Raw genomic sequence first — 25,896 nt, forward strand, 5'->3', positions numbered from 1 at the left:
TTGACGGCGAGCGGTTTTGGTACACGACTATCAAATGCAGAGTTGTGAATATTTTAGTTTGGCCAGAACATCAAAAAGGGATTCTTGGCGTTCTTTTGTTAGACAGCATGTCAATAAGAATCCTTGGAGGTGTTGTGTATAGAGTCCTAGGACATAAGCGAAGAGAAATATTCTTTTTTCGGCTCTCTCGATCCAGCAGGGTGTTGTTTCTAATAAAGCTGAGATTTTAAATATTCTGTTGATCGCTTTGTTGCTGGATGATGTTGAGGGCTATTGAAATTTCGTATAATTTGCGAGTCCAAGAGAAAGTTGCTGCTTTTTGGTATGATATTTTATCTGTGAAAATTACAGAGGCAGAGGTACGCCAGATAATTTGCAGTTCTGGCAGGAATAAAGCCCCAGGTTTCGATGGAATCGCTGTCCTTTCAGCCGGAATTTGGATCGGTACTTCGATTAAAATGTTTAATAGGATGATGCTTGCTGTTCTAAATGGGAGTCGTGGCTGAATTATGCGGATACAATTTCTCGGACAACATCGCCATGTGTGGATCAGGACAATATCCGCAGCCGGTTGGACTAGAAAGGAACGCCATCCTCGTCACCACGCCGATTGATGTGACGAACACGTTTGGAAATACGTTTATATCAGTTTCCCTTACATCGTCATATTGTTAGGTTCAGATTGTTTTCTCACCTCCCGGATACTGCATTGCGACATCTATTGTCTATTTACAATAACATATTTTCTGACTAGGTTTTTCCACATTCTTAGTCAGAAGCATCGGTGATTCCCGCACTTAAAAATAAATCATGCCTCTCAAGTTATCGACTTATATCTTTGATCAGTATCCTGTGTAAGTCGATGGAACAAACGGTGAACCGTCATCTGGTGCGGTACCTAGAGAGAAACGCCGTAATTGCTTCTGAACAATGCAATTTCCGCCAAGGTAGATCGTCCATCGATCATGTAGTTACCCTGTAATCTGTTTTTCAAAACGCCTTCCTATTTCGTCAACGCCTGGTTGCCGTATTTTTCGATATGCAAAAGGCGTTCTTTGGAAACTGCCAGAGGCTGATTCAAAAGCGATAACCCGTTTAGAATCGTAGTGTAGAAGGACTGGATTCCCCGGAGAAAACGAAATGCATTCGCTTTTCCCGGTTAATAAAAATGTTTTGATCCTCAATGTTTTTACACGATTAATTAATCGGTTGAACTATGCAACCGATTAGATTTTTAGGATTGTGATTTGAACAACTGCTAACGTGAATAACATATTTAAAGGAGCTGAAGGTAAAATGTCTAAAAATGCTAGATATGGTATGAGTATTATCTAGTACTCGTTGGAAAGCTGATCGAGTATGTATGTTACGCTTCTACCTCTCCGCTTCTGATTCATTTCCGCTTGGATTACGACTGCGTTGCTTATTCGTCCGAACGGGCACCGTTCTAAAAACGTTCAATGCAATCCGTCATTAATTTATCCTTCTTGCTACAGGTACGTTTACCTGTAGACTACTACCTGGTAAGTCTACAAGTGGGCAGCGATGAGTCGTGTCTTCGGTATATTTGGTTTGCTTGGCATTTCTCTCACCACCACTCCATTTGGTCGCCCTAAAGCATAAGAACGAATGTCTGTGCCGCAAACGGCTGCTGAGCCTCGTGAGCGAACTAAGCGCCGTGCTATACACCACCTGCTTACGTATCCCATCCGCTCACTAGTCATATATTTGATAAAAAGGGTAAGCGCACCCCGTCAACAACTAAAATATATATGACATCCGTAAATAAAAATTTACTTCGTCTAGACAGCAATTCGCTGCCACGCCTAGGTCTCTGAATACCAACAAGTACCTGTCCACCACATTAAAGCGCTTGGAGCCCTAATTGGCTGGTGGTCAGCCATATATCTCAAGGTTAGCTTCCCACAGCAGCGCGTTAGAAGTCTTTTCCTTAAGGAAACTACAGAAGTTGATTGAACATAGCAACCGCATGAAGGAACTCCCAGACGGTCCGACAATGCGGCTCTCGCCACATTGACTCGCCGCTTGTGAGCGGCCAATTTTCCCCTCGACCTGTAAGTTCCAGGTTGGTCCGCTCTCTGGCCGCCCCAAGAGCAGGGTGGTCAAACATCAGGTGTTCATTTGACTGGACCTTCCCGCAGATGCACAGCTCATCAGCTACCAGGCGAAACCGAAACAGATATTGGTTTAAATTAGCACGGTTGGTGAGCACCTGGGCACCAACCCAGTGATCTAGCGCCTGGAATCGTTACCTTCTCCTACGGGGTCAGGATGAACTGTGTCTGTTATACGATATTGCGTTGGAAATTTAAATTAGGGGCTAACATCAGAAGTATTTTACGGAACGATATAACTTTGTTATCGGATGTCTTACGATATCTTAAGGCCGTGGATCTGGATTCAAAGATTTGATTATTCATATAATCTTTTTCGTCTATTCACGCCATTCGGCGTAAGTTATATTTTAAATATTGTATTTTACTGTGATTTTATTCGTTTTTAGCGTACAAAATCTACGCTTTCGTTTTTCATCTACGCTTTGCTTTTATATTATTGTTGTTTAATTTTTAATTGTTCACTCCGTAAATATCGTGTCGGGGCGCTGTTGACGATAATTCGTTGTGCGCCCAGGAAAAAAATTAAATTAAAATTGTATTTTTTCACATCACCGTTTAATAATAATAATTATAATAATTGCAGTCATGTCAGGTTCAGAACTTTTACGGTTTAACCTTCGGGCAAGATATATTAATCCCATCAAAAACGCAATTGGAGTAATGTTAGCCGTAAAAAGAAACTTAAGTAACAACGAAAAGCACAGACTAACGAAAGAATGAAAATAAAAAGCGAACGGAAGCGAGTCAGAAGTATGACATTGGCGGTCGCGCGTTGTATTTTATACAACAGTCGAACACCGTTTCAGTTACTTCTACATCCAAACAAATAATAAGATGAAATTGCATTTTACGGTATCGTATTACTCGACAAATACGAATGAACGAATACTTCAAAGGCATTGTGATGTATTTCATTTTATATTTAAAGATTTTAAAAAAATTCTAAAACTGTTGTATAAAATAAAACGGTGTGACTGCCGGAAGGTAAAAAGATTAACAGTAATTGACCTCCAATAAATTATAACTAAAAAATGCTTATTCTAACGGTAATTAATCTAAAATATTTATATCTAAGTTATCGGTTTACTTATCACCGTGTAAATCAGGAGTGTCCAACCTTTTAGCGACTGAAAATGAGTCGCAAATCTTGAAGCCCGTTCTCAAATCGAAAAGTAAGGCTGCATATTTTTCGTTATTCAGAGGCTCGTGTTTAGCCAACGCGTCTAAATGCGTAAAACTGTTTGCCGGCCTCCGTGGCGGAAGCGGTAGCGTCTCGGCCTTTCATCCGAAAGTCCCGGGTTTGAATCCCGGTCAGACATGATATGTTTCATACGCTACAAAAATTACATTTCATATTCCTACGCACAAGCTTGGAATTCTTGTAGTAAATTTCATCGAGCAAAATAAAGAAGAAATCGAGTTTGTTGTAATTTCAGTTCCATATGCAACCCGGTTTTCATCAAATTCCGGCATAAATTTTATTTTTTAAACCGATAACGATTCGATTTCACTCCTAAATCGTAAAATCTTTTCAACATTTTTAATCCGACTTAACCCTCTTATGATGTCCCCGTAGTCAACATCCATAAATTCAAGGAATTCCTGGAATCGGCGACGATTCAAACCTTTAGCCTTCATGACAATCTGCATGATGCTATCCATCTTTAAAGCTTTCAGTGATACTCCATCAAACGTAAAGTTTTGGGAGGCGATTGCATCGTCTTCTATTCATTTTACAAGTTCGTCTCTTTAACCCGGTTACCGAGCGCATCACTCCAGATATGTTCGCAGCGGACAAAAAACAATCGCTTTAGTGTATCTTTTACGGCTTCATATAAACCTCTTGATTTATTTGTCTTTTAAGGACGCTAAGAAGCTTCTTTTTCAGTGACATTTTATTTGTCATCGATACCTCGAATAAAAAATTTCCACTCGAGCTAAATTAGCGCGTCAGTACTTTCGTCTATCGCTAAAGCGTAAAATTTCAAATTAGCAGCGCTACTCTTAAAACTTTTACGCAAGGTAAAAGTAGGAAGCGCTAGCGCTCCATTTATTACGTCAAGAAGTAACTACTCACAGAGGCGGCAATTTTGAACAAAAATATTATTTGAGAGTGATTTTATGAATTTCTCATCGCTAAAGATATATCGCTTATGTAGATTAATAGGGCGTTAAAATTGTATTTTTTGTATTAATGTTATTTTTAGTCGCAATCTCATTAAGTTTGTACGTTAACGATTTTTTGTCGGGCTGAATTCATAGCCCGCTTCGGCTGAACGCGACCCGTGGGTCGGACAATCGTGGATTTACACGGCTTTTCTAAAACGTGTTAAACACAAAGACAAGATATACCGTGGTATCGAACTGTTGTACGCTGAAAAATGTGAAGCGCATAGCGATACGGCTGGAAACGTGGATGACCAGTAGAAGCGATTTGTATCTAGATAGAATTGTGCGTAATTCGACCGTACTCTGTCCAAATAAAATATTATAACCAATCCCGTTCCGCATAAATACTCGAATGAAATTAACAACCTGTACAAAAAATAAAATAAAATTATGAAACAATTATACGATTATTTTGAAGATGTTTACGTACTTAACTTAATTTTTGCAGAGTAAAAATATCGCTGTACGCGTATTTTTTGACATTTTGAATCAGACATTATGAAAATCTTATTCGTAAAATTCTGCAAGTGTATTTGTCGAGATTTGGGTTCATATGGTCGGGAATTATTTATTTAAATAAAATCGTTAAATCCGGCAATATTAGGAAAACTATATACTTAAATTGTTAATAATTCACACCAGAGTGTGCTTTGTAGACGGAAGGGTTTTAGACTACAGGAAAATTTACTCGTACAATTTTTTAGCTTGTCACATAGTTAACGTCATTATTAACAAAATAATAATAAGATCAAAAGGTTTTAATAAATATTTTTCATAAAGTACCTTCTACCCGAAAATCTGAGTTTTATAAATTTCTTAAACTTGTGATCGAACGGTTTTAAAATTATTTCATATCGTTATTTAATATTTAATGTAATAATAAATATTTTACGATATATAAAAATAATATTATACGATATTATATAATATATTATATATTATTACATTATATTAATACAATATTATACGATTGACGTATCAGACGATCATAAAACCGTTACATTATTCCTAAAAGATAACGAAATCCGTACATAAAAAATTAGGACAACAGATCTTCGCACTAAATATTTCACTTTTGCCTTAAAATACTTATGTTATTTTTAATAAATTACCTAACTGTCAAAAACATCTTCCCCGACCTTAAAAAAGAATTTTTGAAATAATAATTAAAAGATTTTCTTCTACAGGACTCGTCTCGTATTAATATTTTTAAAAACTTTACTTTCTGTGTGTTTTAACATTTACAAAAGTACTCGAATTCGTAAACGTTTATATGGCTAATTTATTTCGTACTTATTTTGTTTATTTACTTATATTATTGTTTGGATTTTAACTACTTCTAGTTTTAATTTTTCAATTAAATTAAAGATTTTTTTAACTCGTATTAAAGATTAAAAAAAGCTTTTACCATAGGGTAAAGGGTTAAAACCCTTTTGTTTAGTTTTCTTTCATCTCGGCAAGCGAAGCAAAAGTTCTTTCTTTGTGGTTAAATGATACACCGACTCCAGTTCTTGACATGAAAACAGCATATATAAATTTCAATGAAATTATCTAGTAATTTTTGGAGATTTTCGAGCTACAAAATTTGAGCCTTAAAAATCAAGCGTAACTGAAGAACGACTTAACCAACAGTTATCAAATTTTCACATATGCAACTTCAGATACACTACTAGAGCGTATTTAAATTCCAATCAAATCGATGGAAAGCCCGATTTAGGTAAATGATATTTCGTACTCTTCTTACTTCAAAACGTAAAGAGAATTCATTTCCAACAACCCCCCCCCCCTACCCCAACTCACACCAAGCGACTGTAATACCATAACCTGTAAATACCGTAATTTTCTTCCAAAAGTCGCTAAAAACTATTACCGTTTCTGCTACCTGAGGACGGTGAAAGCGGTTTGTATCCGATTCATTTTACTTCAATGGCCGAGATTCTAAGTTCTATCTCTGTAAAATAATTTTTTTTTTTAAACGTAATTAAATATCTACAATTTATTCCCTCGGAACAACGGAAAGATGCGGTGAATGTTTTTATAATTGGAGTTGAAGAACAGAAAAAGCCAATAGCGATTAACTGTTATACATTCTGGCCGGAACCCTGTAACAGCTGCCGCTGAACGATAATGAAATCAAATGTTAGTAGTCTATGAAAAAGCTCGGAACTTGAGCTCAGAAGCTTCAGATGAAAAGCAGAAACGGTAACGATCCGCTACCGAGATCGGCTCGTGCCGAATTAAAAACGTAATTGTTGAGACAACATTTTAAAGGGAGGGGGTTGAAAAACGTTTTGAAGAAAAAATCTCAGGCTACGACAATCTTAAGCGATAAGTCTGGGGGCCTTATCGGGAGATTCTTTTTAATAATGCCGACTGAGCCTTTAATCGGCCCGAATAAAAAATAAATATACAAGTGTATAAATATAAATATATGCGAGTATTTATTTTATACGAATATAAAATAAATTCCGGCCCGAATATTTAGAAAATATATCGCGTACAAGCAGAACGTCAACGGGTTTGTTTAAATAACAAGCTCATCGTGCTTTCATCTTAGGTGTGGAATGTACACGATTTTAATGAGGTACATTCTTCAAACATATCCGATCAAAGATTACCGGCGGTAATCGATATCAGCCGCACTGAAAAATACCCGACACTGTTACAATTGGAAAATTGTTCGAAACAATTATTTTAAGTAAAAAAAAAAACAAAAACAAAACGTATTAGATTCGGTTCGGTTTGTCGTAATTGTAAAAATTAGTAATTTTGTGTAATCGATCTTATTTTAATTTTCACGCTAGCTAAGTTTTGTTTAAGTTTTGTCGCCGTTCTACAATGAGTTTTCAGGTACGGGTAAATCTCTTTCGATATAACCTGTACGTTTCTCATCCTGTCTACAATAATAAAACAAAATCTATTCAAAAAATACGCTATACAGTACAAACAAAAATACATAATAAATCCAAACCTGTATAAAAAAATGTGCGACATGAATAAAACCGTTTCAGTAGAATCACAACTTACAAACGCGTATACCGTCAAAGCAACTCGTTTATTTAATTTCGGATTCACGGAATCGTTATCGTAACGTAGATCTGCAATTATAGGTAGTCACGCTAACATTTTATCGAATATTGAACGGCTATTAGTAATTATCATCAGAAATAAATTACGCATACGTATTACACAAAACTTTCATCGAATAGCCATTTAAAACCGCTTCCTTTGTTTCTCTCAGTATGTTTCTTCTAATAAAAAAAATACATTACACATGCGATGTCGCGTTTTTTTTTTTTTACCTGACCTTTAAACGATAAATAATTTTGTAAATTTTTCAAAACATCGGTCATTCTAAATCTGTAATACCAAATTTCTTAAGTTTCGGTTCTATATTACGTAAAACATTAAAAGAAAACAACGTTTTCGAGGGCAAGTATCTAACAAAAATAAATTTATTATATTAAAGTTAGACGGTTACAATCGATTTTTTGAACTGCCGTAGTAGTATTTTCAATCCTTTTTAAATAATTAACTTCAGATAGACGCTAGATACAAGGTGTCGTATGCGAAAACGGTTACGATGAACGGCTTACCATTTCGAGACGGATCATTAATATAAAAGCAAAGGACAGAGAAACGCTTTCGTAAAACACTAGCGTTCTACAACTTGAAGGGAGGATCCAAATTTTACACGCGAGTTCCTATAAAAAGTTGAAATTTCAACTACTCGTTTACTACCGGTAAGGTATTACTTTAACAGATTGTAAGCGGTTCCTCTGATATCATAGACACATTTCATCGTTTAAAGACGTGCGACTATATCGAATGCGTTACCAAAATTGAAAATGTAACCGTTTGTTATATACACGATTTAAAATATTTTCCAAAAACCGAGCGATTGCTGTTTCGGTAGACAATTTTTGCCTAAAACCGTACTGAAAGTTTGTTAATGCTATATTCATTTTAAGAAATTTTTTGTCGATGTTTCATATTCTTTAGAAAATACGGACGATCACTCTCTAAGCGATTCAGTGGAACTATAACACGTTAAGAATTGCGGTCGATAAAGTAAATAAACTTAAAAACAGGCAGATATAAGTAACTTTGCGTTAGACTGTAAGGTAAAATACAATAACGTAAATATAAATAATGTTATTTAATACTTTATAAAAATAAAACTGTCCTTTTACGATAATAAAATAAATCCCTCGTATTACTTACGGTACGTTGCATTATTATTTATTACTTTCTTTTACTTTTAATATTCGAGTGCAAACATTTACAGTAGCGAGTATTACGCGCGTTAAGATACCCGGCTACCCGCACCAACCCTTCCGTTCCCAGTACTGCTGGGCTTTACAAGATGTCTTTCAAACCCTCTACACCTGACAACACATCGCATTCGTCGTTTTCGCCCCTGACAGGATGCCTCGGCAGACATTTCCATCAGTTACCGTCGCCTTCTTCCAACCACGACCGGTTAGCGTAACTTACAACCCTCAACTATCAAATTAACCGATTCACAGAAGCGCGATCCCCACGTCTTCCTGTAACACCGAAGGTTTCACAAACTATTCCCGCATCTAACTTCAATATATTCTGATCGTTATTTCACCGAGTCTTTCAAACACTAAAAATACTATTCTCGTACCGACAAAACATTTGTCGATCGCGATACGATAATTTCGATATCGAATTTCCTTTAATTCGATTTATTCAAATTTCATTACTTACTCGAAAATCAAGAAAAAGATTCATAAATGCGATAAACTTGCAACGAAAACACTCTATCTCTCTCTGGTCCGATCCGCTTTCGAGAGCGAGGACCCTTCCGCACCGCAGAGTTATCAATACATCCGTTCACATCCTAACAGCGAATATCTCAGCTAACCGGGGCTCGATGCCAAAACGCCTATTTTGGCGAAATAATCACCCGGGTTACTACATTATTTACGTATACATAATAGCCTCAGCCACCCGACACACGGCTAACAAACCGAGAAAAGCCAGCGGTTCCAATCCCTTTCGGCTTTCCGATCGACTTGCAGATCAAAATCAGAATCAGTACGGTCAACTTCGTACCTGGGGCAGCCGTATAAGACGCGGCACACATCATCAATGGCCCTGCACTTCGGCGATAATAAGCCGGAATTAGTCAAACCAAGTTTGGTCGATCTAACCACCGTGTCCATAATAAAAAACTTTTTGTACGCGATAAAGGCGCCGCGTCCAAACAGAAACCGTATAATACACTGATCGGGGGATACAGCTGATTACAAATAAACTTTTTCTAGGAAGGCAGTGAATTTTTTTTTTTTTTTAATGTAAAGAGTAAGGGCTACCAAATAATTAGGATTTCTACATTCTAAATGCAACGGGTAACCTTCGAGATGGATTTAAATTAAAAAAATACCTTTTGTTATCGCAGACAATCGGAGTAGGACGGACGAAAAATTTATAGCGGTTTAAAGGCTTATTGATGTAACTCCTTTTCTGAACCAAGATACAGCTGAGTAAAACAAATAGTCAATTTTTACAGAAAAGGTGTATATTAAATAAACTTTTTTTCGATCTGCGAACCGGATAAAAATAACTTCGACTTTTGTAAGAAGAAATCTTTTTACTAACACGCCCCAATAAAGACCTGAAATTTTATTTCGGCCAAAATACCCCCACCCCTTTTTCCAATTTTTTAAAAAATTTAATACATTCTTTCCCCTGAAAGTAGTTTGTCAACGGGGTCTAGAATTGTAAGACCAAATACAGACGAACATACGTCAGCTTGAAGAAAATAAATTTTTTGGACTCGGGAGCTTAACAATAAAAATTTATTTTTTGCAGATCGTTTACGATTTATCTAAACCTATATTTTCGGTTAAATTTAAAAAAAAAATGTTTCTTTAAGGGACAAAAATAAAAAAATACCAGTATTTTAGATTTTTCTTTTGTCGTCCTATATATTTTCCCGTTATCGCATACATATATTTTCTTTTTATTTACTTGTACGAAGCATTGTGATCGCGAAAAATTTCAGTGGAAATATCCGTTTTGACCATCCCTGAATTCATTTTGCCGAGTTTGTAAGTATTTATGTATGTATGTACGTACGTACGTACGTACGTATGTATGTATCTCGCATAAATCAAAAACGATTAGCCGTAGGATTTTGAAATTTTGGATTTAGGATTGTTGTAACATGTAGTTGTGCACCTCCGCTTTTGATTGCAATCGACTGAACCAAATGCGTCCAAAAAAGCCCAAAATCAAAAAAAAAATTGGATTTTTTCTTAACCGCAGTAATAAGCCCTCATCGATATATATTCAACGATATATCCATAAGCGGTATTTATTTTCATCGGTTCCAGAATTATAGCAAAATAAAATTTTATTTAAAATATTTGGTCTTACAGGGGAAGGCACATCGGTTCGAATCGGATTTCATCTCCTTTTTTTAACTTTTTTTTAATTTAAATATATCGATTTATTAATAATTAATTATTAACCTCTCGTTGTAAAAAAAACATTTACGATGAATAATTCAATAACAAAAAAAATATCAGAAGTTTATATAACGAAATAAAATTTTATGTACTTTTCATTTTAAAAAAATGTGTAAATGTAATTTAATAGGCGTACAAGGAAATCAAGTGTCCACATCCGAGTTTTTAAATGTATTTATTTTCCTTTATTCCACGGATTACATTTAAAATATTTATACAAACTCTAATTATATCTTTTTAATTATTTTTTGCGATTTAAACACTTGATCTTCATAATTTATTATTATATACCGATCGGAATAAAAAAATTATTTATTTACAGATTTCAAATTTTATTTACTTTCACGGATGTACATATATAAAAGAAGGTACGCGAACGAGTCAAATTTCGTAAAGACTCACGTAACCCTATCTGTATACAATATGCGAGAAATGTCTATGGTAACAACCACGTTTACTGAAAAAAACAATGTACTATAATCATCCAATTTTTGTAAAAAAAATCTAACCTCATTTTTTATCGATTTTTGGATGGATTAGCCAGTACCGATTAAATAGATATAAATAAACGATCGATATTTTATTTACGTGTGGCATCGGGAGAGTGAATTTATTTTCTTACGCGATTTCTAATAATCATTATTTTATAAATAAATGAAACGTACGGCAAAATATTGTATTTTGGGAACTTCTGAACAGAAGGCATAGACACTACACCAAACCGCAGAAGCCTGCTTACACTATTAACAGACGGTCCGGTTCCCGTTTGGTTTGTTTAAAATAAAAACATTACTTATTTCGTTTATAATAAACGGTAAATACCGTGTAAAATTTTTACCTTTCGTCGACGAAATTTGTATTAAACGCAAAAAAATATTTCATTCTACCGGAAATATCAAACGATCTAAAGTTAGAAAGAAATTTCTGAAAATATTTATTTTTATATTTATACAACTAACACTATATTTGAAACTCTAATTTCGTATAATAATATTATAATACCTATAAAAAATCCCTTATAAACGCACGGAGTAACCAAAACATAACCGTGAATGCACGGAATACACTTCTGTTTACATGAGATATCAGAATTTTGAAATAAAATACGTATCGTAAAATGAAAACAACCTACACTATCGATATCTACGAATTGTAAGCTTTACGAAAAGATACTATATGAGCGATCTAGCGGTAACGTAAAGAAATATACGAACATAAAAACTACATGCCGATATATCGGGACTCGTGTACGATATATCGTTACCTTGAGGCTTTAAAGGTTAATGTAATATTAGATTTCATAAGAAAGCTACCTATTGTAACGGGTACCACAATTCGACTTGCGGAAAATTTTAACATATCTTTGCGTTTCACATCCTCCAGATCCCAAAACCATCATGTCGGTTCAATAGTTTATATATATTTCACTTTCTTGTGAACACGATAACCGCTGTAATTTTGTCCCGATCGCTTTCAAATTGATGCGTAAAATATAACGACCCAAAATCTCAGTCGCGTTCGGTAACGGGAAAAATCGGACCGTTGTGGTGGAAATGGGGGGGGCTTTTTCGAAAAAACAATTATCGCTATAACTTTCTTATTACATAAAATATCAAATTCGTTTAAAATTCCTACTATTCTTTGGATAAGGGTGTAAAACTTTCTAAGCAAAGTTTATCATATCGCCAACCGTTGTCCCAGGGGTTGGAAAAATGGGATTTCAAACACACAAAAATGTCATACCTCTGCTCAGACAAAAAAAAAATCATACCGCTTTAACGCTCGGTTTAAAGTGGTCATTAGTCCTCTAAACATTACCTAAAACTTTTATCTTAAACAATTTTTGATATGACCAACCCTTACAGCAAGGGATGACCAAACTTTTATACACACACACACATATATATATATTTCTTCAATATACTGTTAGGACTGGACTATCATTACTTAGCCTATAATTTTTTTAATTTTTGACTTTAATGTAATATTTTTTTTTAACCTCTTACGATGGCTTTTAAGTAATATCAGGAGGTTATCTCAATATGCTGGTAAGGTGGATTTTATTAATTCTTAATATTATTTAATTAATTTATTATCCGGAGAATCTGATTTTGGTTGTAAGTACATTTTTGATTTATTACTTGCAAGTGCAGATTTTGATATGAAACAACGTTTATAAAATTTTCCTTTGTAGATAAATAAAACGCCTAGATTTAAGTATTCGCTAACCCTTGTTTTCCATAAATGAAAGTTTTAAATCTTGTATTTCAGAGCTCTACGATAAACAATAACTTGTGTTTTTATAGTTTTCACTTGTAAACTGTAATTACAAAAATCAAAGAACTCTTATTTTTGTTTGAACATCAGATCACGAGTCGGCTGAAATGTTAACGTCAACGTAAAAAGCATCGATATACATCGCTGTATCTGTAACCCTTCCCTTACCGATACGCAAGCCACGCTGACCTTTGTCATTCGTGATGTTACATATAAACAACGAAAGATAAAATTTCAAATAACAGTATCATTAATCTACGCGTAACATGATATTAATGTAATTTCAAAACTAAAAGTGTACGAAACGGTTTTTACTTATAACCGTTAAATACACTTTTGTAGTTATAGTATTTGACGCAAAATAAAAATATTGTCTTTGAACAATTCAGCTTACAAACCGCTCAAAAGAAAAAAATTAAATCTTATATCCTATTAAACTTCACTATTTTTATTATTCTTGAGAATTTCAGACCTGTAGCAATAAAGTAAATTACATAAAAAAGTACCCGCTTTTTTTATCGGGTTACAAGTTAATGAAATTTCAATATTTAGTAACTTAGTTTATATTAAAAAAAATATCATTTAAGAAAAGAGCTTTTGCATACTTAAGTTTGTCAACGCTCAATTTCAATTAAAAAGAATACACTTCAGCTTTGAGTAAAGAGGCAAGATTATTTTTATACGACTATGAGGTTCAAGAACACAGATGGAAAAAGGGTTGGTTATAAAGGAAGGAAGAATTTCTATTAAAATTACTGGTAAATTGTCAACAAGAGTAATCACTTCGCTGTAATATACGGTAACACAGCTGTTCACAGAAGACAATGTAAGTATAGTGTTATATGCCGGTATGAAAGATAGTTCTTTTCTAATAGACGGTTGAAATTCCCACTTAATTTAATGGAAAATCCCTTTTTCCACTGAACTTTTAATCGGATATATTATAATTTTATATTATCTTATTTATATTATTATTATCTTATTATATAAGATTATTATAATATTATTTTTATATTATATTATCTTAATTATTATATAATTTTCTTCAAATACATTGTACTCTCCATAATTACACAAGAAAGACAAGTTTTTAATCAGAGTTTCATTAGACGGTTTATTAAAATTTTATTTTAGAAGGAACAAATAATATTATATATAATAGGTAAAACATTCAGTATTTAATTATACATAATTACATGTAATTTAAGAAAAAAAATTGCACCCGATCAATATTTTTCCTAAATTTAAATCATGCAAATTACACATTTAGTCGATCACCGATCGACCTCACAACTTATACCCAAAATCATGTACCCAATTTATATTTTTAATAGAGTCATCTCTTGTATTATATTCAAGCCCGATGTAATCATTAACACCATAAGGGGTGCCTTCTATAATTTTAAAAATATAATTATAATTTATTTCACCAGGAGAATCTGGCTCATCTCTATTTGGTACTTGTGCGACTTGTATATGTCCCGTATACGGCATGAATTCTCTAATGTTAATAGTTAACTTGCCCGTTATAAGTTGTAAGTGAAAAATATCCAACTGTAATTTTAGCGAGTCGCTATCGATTTTCTTTAAAATATTTATACATTTTTCATAATTATTAAGATAATAACCGGGTAATGAATACGGATTGATAGGCTCGATTAAACCGGTTATTCCCTCGACTTCCAATAGTTTTGAGGCCATACTTAAATTCTTCTCATAAGTATCATCGTTTTCTGCAGTCGGGTTATGGACTACCCCTGCCATAATATGAATTTTTTTGCACTTCAGTGCTTTAGCGTATTTAATAGATAAATCGATACTCTTTTTAAATTCTTCTTCTTTACCGGGAATCGCAGCAAAACCAAATTCACCTTTTTTGTTATCACCAGAAAATACATTTATCATAATTTGTTCGACATTCGCACGGGTTTTAGCTTCAACTACTTCATCTATTTTATAATCGTATATGTTTCCAGATTCTACAGCTTTAAAACCAGCTTGCTGTGCCAAAGCGTATTTTTCTATCACTGAAGTTGTTATTTCTTGAAAAAGAAACGATAAATTTGCAGCGAATTTCAACACCATTTTGTTTTATCCTCTGCTTTATCTGTTTAAACCCTGAAAATAAAACAAAAAACACAACAATAGAAAATAAGGCTTAATGAAAGTAACTTTAAAATTATAAAATGCATTTAAAAATAGAATATTTTATCGTTGAAATTATTATTAATAAAATTATACAACTTTAAAATCCTAATTACATGTACATTAGAAAAATCCTACTTTGAAAATTTCCGGTCTAGATGAACAATTATAGTTCACAACCATAAACAGAATACTGGATATATTCAAGTATTTTCCTTGAAGTAGCCTGAAGCTGATCTCGGAAAACCCTTTAATATCTGGAGGAAAAGCAATTTTCATGCAAAAATCATTGAATAGTAACATCCTCATCTCATCTTCGGTAAAGATAAATCAATCACCCAAACAACTATGAGGAAAATGGCTCTTCACTCAATTTTTTTATAGCGGTTTGGCTCATATTGTGGTCCATTAGTAAAATGTCTTTTTCTTCCCTTACGGTCAGTAGCGAGTATCGCTAAAGGGTAAGCGATAGTGAGGAAGGGTCACATCACCGGTGGGACTGAGGACAAACAGATACCCACTGGATCAGTGTTAAGGGGATATGTTTCAGTTACAGGGTCTTAAGTATTTTTACGCTTAGGGGAGTGGACTTTACTGATGGAGCTGTCTGAAAACAATGTCTTCTTATGAATAACAATATAAAAAGCCCAACCTAGATCTGGAATGCATAACAGATAAAATTGGACTTCCTAATTTATCCTAATAAACAGGCACATGCACATTCCATTAATAGAGACAATTAATTACACTACAGAATCCAACAAAATATGATCTTCAGCCCGTACATGAATAAAATGAATATTCTAATGCTATTTGGATGTAGCTACAGGCTTCTATTTTAGACATTTCCCTCGGGTCCAAATTTTTTTACGCTAACCTTGATATTCAATTACTAACTACCCATAACTGTTTTCTTTCAAATATCGGTTCATCTGAAGAGTTTTAAACAGTAACTTCAAAGGTGGTATTATGAGACAACATTTCCACAAAATGACAATGAACAAGCTGTTTCAATAAAAATCCTTTTGAAAAGAATAATAACACTTCAAAATAATAGTACTGCATTGTAGTAGTTTTATAATATATTTTTTATGCGTAAACATATAGAGTATAATGTGTGGATTTAAAAAATGGTTGCATATAAATTCTCAAATCGATTAATTGATTTTGAAGTTAAGTACGAGCTGAATATGCAAAAACATATATATTCATAAAGTATTTTGCTACAGTATCGGGAAAAGCTCATTGTTCCATCTTAAAGGTGATTAACAAATACAGCACAATTACAGTCAATTCTGTGAACAGCAGAATTCATTTAGCTGAACTGAAAAAAAAATTTATTTGCCATATTTTGTCAAAAAATATACCCTAAGATTTTCACAAGGAGTGATTTCTCATAACATGAAAGTAAAGATGGAAAGTTCTTTTCGTGAACTCCAGTCATCTTAAATTATGTTGCTGTAATGATAGTAACCAAGATCTACTTTGCAAGGAGAAAGGTGTGCTTAAAATATGAAACGCTATACCTACCCGTCAGAAAGCAGAATGACCTTTCTATATAAGAACAAATTTAAACGGATCAAGAAGAAGTATGAGCAGCAATCCTAAAATCTTAAGTAAGCAAGAAAAGATATGAAGAATGCAAAAGATGTACAAACAATTGTTATAGAATCATTTTAGAAAAACAACATACAGTTAGGAAGAGAAGGGAAACAAGAGATGCAACTGGTGTAATAAGAACAATTAATGAGATATAGATATATATATTAATTTATATTTAATAGATCAACCCTAGGTACAGAATAATAGAAATAGGATGACTTACCTTATTTCAACACACAAAAGAAGTGCTTTCGCGAACTTGATTTGTATCATTAGCTGCATACATTTATATATATATTTATTATAAAAAACATCATAGACTTGCAAACCATGATATCATACCACTTATTCACTTATAATTTTATGTTAAAAATATTTTTAACAGATTAAATTATATTAAAAATCTACAAAATAAATATAACTTATCATACTTTAAATTTTTATACAAAAAGGGTTTAAAAAGTAGAGTTTAATGAGTAAATTCAGTGAAATGGCTGGCACATGAATTTGCTTTGCTTAAGTTTTTGTTTTTATTTAAAAAATTTTAATTTTCATCTTTGTTTTAATTATATTTTTACATTTTAATTTTAAGTTAATGGATCAATCTTTATAACATATCATATCTCTTGTTTTGATCATGATTTAAAAAAGAAATTTTAAATGTTTAATTTACATAAAAATTTTAATTTTTTTTATATAAGATTTTAAAGTTTGATAAGTCAAATTTAATTTAAAGACTTTTAATAAAATTTAATCGGTTAAAAATATTTTTAACAAAAAATTATAAGTGAATAAGTGGTATGTTATCACGGTTTGCAAGTTTATGATGTTTTTGCAATATATATACAAATGTATGCAGCTGATGCGAATCAAGTTCGCAAAAGTGCTTCTGTTTGTGTAATGATATAAGGTCATCCTATTTCAATTATTCTGTAAGTAGGCTTGATCTATTAAATATAAATTAATTTGTATTGATACACAGGAGTATGGTTATTAAAAGAATTGCTTTTAAAACAATAAATATATATGAATAAGTGCATATTTTATAGTTGTAAAGAAAGCATTTGACTGAGTAAAATAGTATAAACTAATATAAATCCAAAGAGTAGAATTGAAAGATAAACAGCTATGAAAATAAAGTGATGTTTACACCGAGTGGTTTGATATAGGAAAGTAGTAAAGAAAGGGTACTGCCTATCACCATACTTGTTAGATAAGATAAAAAATGCTCTACTAGAATATGAAGAATCAGTGTCAGATAAAGTAGAATAAACTTAGATTTACAGATGACTAGTTTTTTATGAGGGCAAGCATGAGATATTTAACAGATGATTCCCAAATTAGACAACATATGATAGAATATGGAATGAAAATGAATGTTGGTAAAACTAAAAAAGTGAAGACAAAAAACAGTAAGCCAATGAATTTCTGCACAAAATAAGTAAGAACTGAGTAAGTAAAATAGACAGAAGTTAACAAGTAAATGTACAAAGTAAAGCACTACCACGTTAACAGAAGTTACTAAATTAAAAATGTAAAAAACAAGAATAACAATGGCTACGCCATTTAACAGAAAAAACAGTTATTATGTAGTTAGCTGCAGTTACAGAACTGAAGAAGCAACTTCTGAAGTGTTGTACCTTTAGTACATTTCATGAGAACTAAAAATAAAAAAACAGAAGTCTACAGGCAATTCAAATATCGTTATGTAGGAGATTGGATTAATGTTAAATGACAAAGTGAAAAAATAATATTAACAAGAACAGAAGCTTTTCAGAATAATACAACTGAAAAGTTAATTGGCTGGGGCATATCGTGAAGCGAAGGATTAAAACAGTAGCTAGAATACGTAAGAAGTGAAAAAGAGGATAGAAAAGTATCGAGATTATGGACGATTTAAACAGGAATGAGTGCTATTAGATCTTAAATATTTTACAGTAGGAATAGTTTAACTAGTCATGCATCAAAAATCTTAACTAGAATTCTATACAGAAGAATTGAGAGGAGAGTGGAGGAAGTGTTAGGAGAAGACCAATTTGGTTTCAGGAAAAGTATAGGGACAAGGGAAGCAATTTTAGGCCTCAGATTAATAGTAGAAGGAAGATTAAAGAAAAACAAACCAACATACTTGGCGTTTATAGACCTAGAAAAGGCATTCGATAACGTAGACTGGAATAAAATGTTCAGCATTTTAAAAAAATTAGGGTTCAAATACAGAGATAGAAGAACAATTGCTAACATGTACAGGAACCAAACAGCAACAGTAGTAATTGAAGAACATAAGAAAGAAGCCATAATAAGAAAGGGAGTCCGACAAGGATGTTCTCTATCTCCGTTACTTTTTAATCTTTACATGGAACTAGCAGTTAATGATGTTAAAGAACAATTTAGATTCGGAGTAACAGTACAAGGTGAAAAGATAAAGATGCTACGATTTGCTGATGATATAGTAATTCTAGCCGAGAATAAAAAGGATTTAGAAGAAACAATGAACGGCATAGATGAAGTCCTACGCAAGAACTATCGCATGAAAATAAACAAGAACAAAACAAAAGTAATGAAATGTAGTAGAAATAACAAAGATGGACCACTGAATATGAAAATAGGAGGAGAAAAGATTATGGAGGTAGAAGAATTTTGTTATTTGGGAAGTAGAATTACTAAAGATGGACGAAGCAGGAGCGATATAAAATGCCGAATAGCACAAGCTAAACGAGCCTTCAGTAAGAAATATAAGTTGTTTACATCAAAAATTAATTTAAATGTCAGGAAAAGATTTTTGAAAGTGTATGTTTGGAGTGTCGCTTTATATGGAAGTGAAACTTGGACAATCGGAGTATCTGAGAAGAAAAGGTTAGAAGCTTTTGAAATTTGGTGCTATAGGAGAATGTTAAAAATCAGATGGGTGGATAAAGTGACAAATGAGGAGGTATTGCGGCAAATAGATGAAGAAAGAAGCATTTGGAAAAATATAGTTAAAAGAAGAGACAGACTTATAGGCCACATACTAAGGCATCCTGGAATAGTCGCTTTAATTTTGGAAGGACAGGTAGAAGGGAAAAATTGTGTAGGCAGGCCACGTTTGGAATATGTAAAACAAATTTTTAGGGATGTAGGATGTAGAGGGTATACTGAAATGAAACGACTAGCACTAGATAGGGAATCTTGGAGAGCTGCATCAAACCAGTCAAATGACTGAAGACAAAAAAAAAAAAAAAGTAGGAATACAAGGAAATGGAAATGAACATGGATGAAAAATCAAGCGATTTATTATCAATACAACCAACGAGTCAACACATTTACATTTTTTTGTTGTTAATGATTGTAACCATGAATAATTTTCCATTAAAAAAAAGCAGCAAAAGAAAAACCTTCCAATTATTTTTTGAAATAATTAAAATTACGCAATAAAAGAATAAGACCATCAAAGTTGAATATCAAACATCGGCATTCCTTAAATAATACACTTGCTATGGAAAATGTCAAAACAGCTGAACACCATTGAGGTTAGTTACATACCAGTAATTAAAATTATTACATAAAATGTTACAATAATTTAATAAGCAGATACGTACCCAATGTTAATAGTAAATCTTTATGAAAATACGAAAAAGTTATATAATCTGGATTTTACTAATTAAATATGGTTCTCGATAACCCACACAATACTACAAAAAATTACACGTAACTCCTAGTAATTGAAGAATCGTGAACGAGCCGTTCATTCGATCCGATTACTAATAATGAACGAAAGAATCGAGAATAGGTTTGCGGGAGAAACCGATTCTGTATGATGAATCGGTTCTCAACAATGATTTACGATTCTCAACAATGAATTGATTAGGCGATAGGAAATCAGTCACGATTCGATTCATAGCAATCATCCTTAAGGAGTCGAATAAAAGTTGAAAAGAGAAGAATTGAAGACATTTAGTAGGTGTGAGTCGAAAAGGAATATGAAGAGAGTTAACCGCCAAACATGGGTGAAGAAGAGAAAGAGAGCATGCGCATTAGAGTTTACATTACTGGTAGTGATGGCAAGGAGAAGAGTCGTTGAATCGGACGAACGATAATTTTTTACGAATCCTTTCTGAGAATTGAATCGTTTATCCCACCACTATTAACTCTTACAAGGCAATTAAATGACGGAATAAAATTCTTGCGCAGTTAACCTTATCTATCTCTTTTCCGTTACGACAAACACAATAATATTTTACAAGGCTGAATTAATCACGTAAGGCGGTTTCATAATAATAATTGTTCAGTATGCTTGAAAAATGTCAATTAAAATGTAATACAAATGCACTTTTCGTATTTAAATACTGAATTACTCTTATTAGTCTACGATACGTTTTTGGTTTGTCTGGTATTTCTCCCACCACCACCCCATTCGGTCTCACTAAAGCATAAGACCGAATGTCCGTACCACAAACGGCTACTGTACCTCGAAACGGTTTAAAGAGCAATATCCTAATTAGCTCCTAGAGATTACCTAACTGCGTGAGCGGAATAAGCATGGTGCCCTACACCATCCGCTTGCGTGTCCCACCGCTCACTTGTTATACACTACGAAAATGGATAAGCGCACCCCGTCTATATACTAAAATATATGACTTGTCAATAAATTAAAATTTATTTCGTCAAGGACAGCAATTTTCTGCCACGCCTAGTTCGCTGAATGCCAGTAAGCTCTTGTCCACGATTTTATAGCGCTTGGAGCAATATTTGACCGATAGTCAGCCATTTCTTGAAGGTAGCTTCCTACAGAAAGGGATAGGAGTCTTATATCACTTAAACTACTGATGCTGGTTGAAGAAAGCAACGTCATAAAGGAACGCCCACACAGTCCAGCAATGTGGCGCACGCCACATTGACTCGCCACTTACGAGTGGCCAATTTTCCCCTTGACCTCTAAGTTCCAGGGTGTCTCGGGCCTCCTCCAAGAGCAGGGTAGTCAAACATCAGGTGTTCGTTTGACTGGACTCCCCCCAGACGCACAGCTCATGAGCTGCCAGGTGGAACCGAAATAAATCTTGGTTCAAATTCACGTGGTTGGAGAGCACTTGGGCTCCCGTTGTCCTTAAAAACAAGCAACTATTCGAAATTTAGAAACGGTGCATTCCGCCGATCACCATTCTGGAATGGAATGCTGATCCCGGAATGGTGGCCCTGCAGGGCCGGCTCCAAACCGCATCCCAAATACTTTGGCCTCAAAGTATTTTCCCCATGGCCGCCCAAACTTTCACCACTAAATCGATTGGGAAAGCCTTTTCCAATACGGTGGTAGCCTCGTAGGAGGTTGTTTTAAAAACATCAGTTCATACGATTAAGGCTCTGAGCTGGGCACTCCTTAAATGTTGATCAAGTGCTCTCTATTCATATACAACCTATGCGCTCAAACGGACGCCACAGTAAAGGGTCATACTTTCAAAGACACCTCTGTAAGACATGTACAAGTGATGGCCCGACAGTCCGTAATCCTTCCGAGCAATCATCCTAAGCTTATGCATCACAGAAAGAGCGTCCCCCGCTATTTGACTAATGTACGTGCTAAACAACAACTTCTCATAAAAAAAAAACACCTAGGTACTTTGGAGACAGTCATCGGCGAAAGCCTGGACGTGACGCCTTCTGAAAATGTTAACACTAGAAATCCGTCGAATACCAGGTTCCAAAGCAAGAGATCGGAACCCTGCGGGCTTCCCCTGGTGACTGATTTTTCCACAACTAGGTGCGTATCCTTAAACAGAGCCGTACGGTTAGACAAATAGTGACGTACCACGGCCTGCAGGGCTACGGCGCTTTCCATCTGGGCAGGAGCATTTAAGATGCAATCCTCGGTGCCAACCCCTTTTATGAAGCCGTGTTGGTCTCGATTTAGAAAATCGCTTATATCGATGTTTTCCCAGAGCCGTTCCACAATCAGCCTTTCAAACAACTTGCCGAATACCGGCAATAGGCTGATGGGTAGATAACTGCTGACCTCACTCGGATCCTTTCCTGATTTTAAGAGCACCCTCACCAAAGCCACCTTCCAACGAGTCGGAAAGCAACCCCAGCTAAGGCATCCCGAGAACAGCCTGCTAAGCGGCTCTCTTATGACAAGCAGCAGATGATAGAATATATCCGGGTCAAGCTGGTACCCGGTGCCTTTCTCACTACCGTTCGAGAAACCATTCGGTCTATATCTACAGGATCCACAGTCCATACGCCAGGCAATGGTGTCTCACTCGCCCTGACGCCGATTTCTGCTTCACTCTCCAAAGTATCTGGAAACAGAGTATCCAGGAACGCCTGGTAAGTTGCCACAGATGTTAACGTGTGGTCACGACCACCAAACCCGCATCGAACACTGGACAGCACGAGCAATGGCTTTGACCGGTAACATGACACAGCAGGCTGCCAGGGACTGCGTTGCAACTCGCGCATAGAGTCTTGCCAAAATTTTAGTTTGGCTTCCTTGATAGCATGAACGTACTCATTAAGGGTGCGCCGGTATATCCGCAGACCCTCAGCGCGCACTTCGTCAACAATAATCCCCGTTAGGGGGCGACGCTGGTATCTTCTCCTAGCACACCTAACTCTTACGCGTAGAACACTAAAATCAGAGCACCACCACTTTTTCCCGGGTTTCCGCCTGCGTTTGACAGACGGCTCCCCGGAAGCGGAGATCATGACGGCTCCAGGCACTCGCGGATCAGCGGACTGGCTACTAGCCTAGGGTCCGTTCATTGGCTTAGGCCGCTGTATGCCCCTATTGCGGCCAGTGTTGATGGCCTGGCCGAGTTGTTCAGCCATCAATTCCACCTCCTCCCTGTGCTCCATGTGCTATTACAATCCCTGTAAGCAGTCGCACACCTGCACCTCATCCTGTCCTTATCCAAGCCTCTTAGATTGTAGCGACCTGAATCTGGAGCTCTTAGACTGCCTCCGTAAGCGATCTCATAGGTTATAAACCTATGATCATTCACATTGGTCTCGGGCCAGACAGTCCAGCTACTTGTCATTAGTCTATGGTACAATGGATTCCAATACATTTTACTTATTATGAGAGGCCAGAGCTTAAAATTTTGAAACAACTTTGCTGTAGCTGTAGCCAATGCCGCAGCACAAGCCTGCTGTCTCAATTACAGAATCCAGACATTTATCTAATATTGCAAGAAATATTTTTTCCTGTTTGACTAGTAAATTTAACATTTGAAAATAGTTATTTTAAGTTGTAAATTTATTTTGTTATAGTAAAAATCTAAAAAATAGTTTTAATAAAAAAGTCCACAGTTACACTAACTAACCGGTCCATCTAGCAAGAACCTGGATCCTCAAGACTCAGTTAGCCCAGGTGAATCCCAGAGCCAATATGGGGCTTCTGGGGCCAGAGACTATCCCCATGGGCGCAGAGCTCGCTTTGCTCACCATTCCCAATTTGCCAGATAGACTGGCGCCCTGGAAACCTGCAGAGCTTGCTTCTGTCGCCAATAGCCATACTTAACATTTACAGATTACAAAAATGGCTGTATTTATGAGAATTCATAATGTAAAAAACTATAAGGAGAGCAAAACAATTAATGTTAATCGGTAGAAGAAACTTTTGCATTTTGGAAAAGAATTGGTTGAGTTTTTGACAAATTTGTTTTTACCTGATACAAATGAAACTTGAGGAGATTATTTAAGTGTGCTACAAAAAATTTTAATTTTTCTCAGATATTTGTTAGATCCAAAATCTTAAAATGATGTTAGTAATGACTTCAGAGTATATAGAACTATTACAAAAACATTCAATTGATAAAGATTTGATAAAGATAAAGAGTTAATAGAGATTTGTTCATAACAATTGTATTATTATTTTTCAATACATGGATAATACATTCTGTGTAAGAGAACAAAATGCTTGTCTGCATTCTGTTTTTTCTACAACTGGATTAATTTACGTTTCAGTATCACTAAACTTTTGTCTGACATTTTTAACAAGATATATATGTGACTTGATAGAAATACACAAGTTATGAAATATGAACATATTGCACACTGCAAGAATACACACAAATGAAATTTGCAATAATGTATGTGCAACAGCTGATGTATAGATGTAAAAATATATAAAAAACTTTAACATTTTTAAAAACTTGATCCAACTTGTGTTACATATTAAAAAAAATGGCTGTAATTACAGAAAAAAAGAATTATTTCTAGAAATTTATCAGTAATTACTTGACGATTAAAAGTAAAAACTATAATTACTGATCAGTAAATGCACAATTTCAGTCATCCAAAATATGAGTAATTACTATTCCTGATCAGTGTTTACTTTACTGAACTAGTTATTAATTAACTGCAATTACTGATTTTTATTCAATGAAAATCTCACCAATATGGAAGAATATTCATATTAAATGAACAGAGAGACTGAAGTATGATAGCCATGTTATGTGTTATCAAAAGTTCTGGAATAAGGGGCACTGAAAGCAAGAGAGGATCGTCATAATGCAGCGCCCATATGTCTCTCCTATGCTTCTTTTTCATAATTTCCTTCAATTGTTGCATTTCTTCTAAGTAAAACTATTTTCTAAACTTTTATAACCATGTGGAATGCACTCATAAGCAATGAAACCATTTTATTGTTGATCATGATTAAGTAATTTTGGTGAACTTGATTTAAAATACTGATAACACTCTTACATCACATATGGTTCATACATTCTTCTCTAGTTCTCTTGCAATACTTTCATTGTGGATACCGGTATTTTTTGGTGGTTGGGTTTCAGTTAATCACACATCTCAGGAGTAGTTGACCTGAGTTTGTTCAAGACTACAAATTTACCATTACAGTTACATCACACTGATAAGTCACTAATGACTTTAACTGTTCATGTGACTATAAATAAAAGTATAAAATAAACATTTTCATAAGGTTCTATAAGTACCTTGCCCGATTTAAAATAAAAGTTCATAAACAATTTGCTTTCAAAAATTTTCATTTTTTTTTGCAAAAGAAAAAATTAAAAAATTACATACATATTTACAGACTAGAAATGAGATGGAGTAACGTGACAAACAAAATATTA

The 25,896-nt window shown here is 34.5% G+C and overlaps 1 protein-coding gene across 1 annotated transcript; it reads right to left on the bottom strand.

The window, feature by feature from the left end:
- Positions 1–14,181: 14,181 nt before the first annotated feature.
- Positions 14,182–20,546, bottom strand: Gip (hydroxypyruvate isomerase-like protein Gip). Its single transcript, XM_075377005.1, has 2 exons — positions 20,410–20,546; positions 14,182–15,205 (listed from the first exon to the last, which is right to left on the bottom strand). The coding sequence occupies exon 2, from the start codon at positions 15,170–15,172 to the stop codon at positions 14,375–14,377; it is 798 nt and encodes a 265-aa protein (XP_075233120.1). The 5' UTR covers positions 15,173–15,205; positions 20,410–20,546; the 3' UTR covers positions 14,182–14,374.
- Between the last annotated feature and the right edge of the window lie 5,350 nt (positions 20,547–25,896).

This window comes from Lycorma delicatula, chromosome 10, assembly GCF_047948215.1.
Source record: "Lycorma delicatula isolate Av1 chromosome 10, ASM4794821v1, whole genome shotgun sequence".
Classification (NCBI taxonomy): Eukaryota; Metazoa; Arthropoda; class Insecta; order Hemiptera; family Fulgoridae; genus Lycorma; species Lycorma delicatula.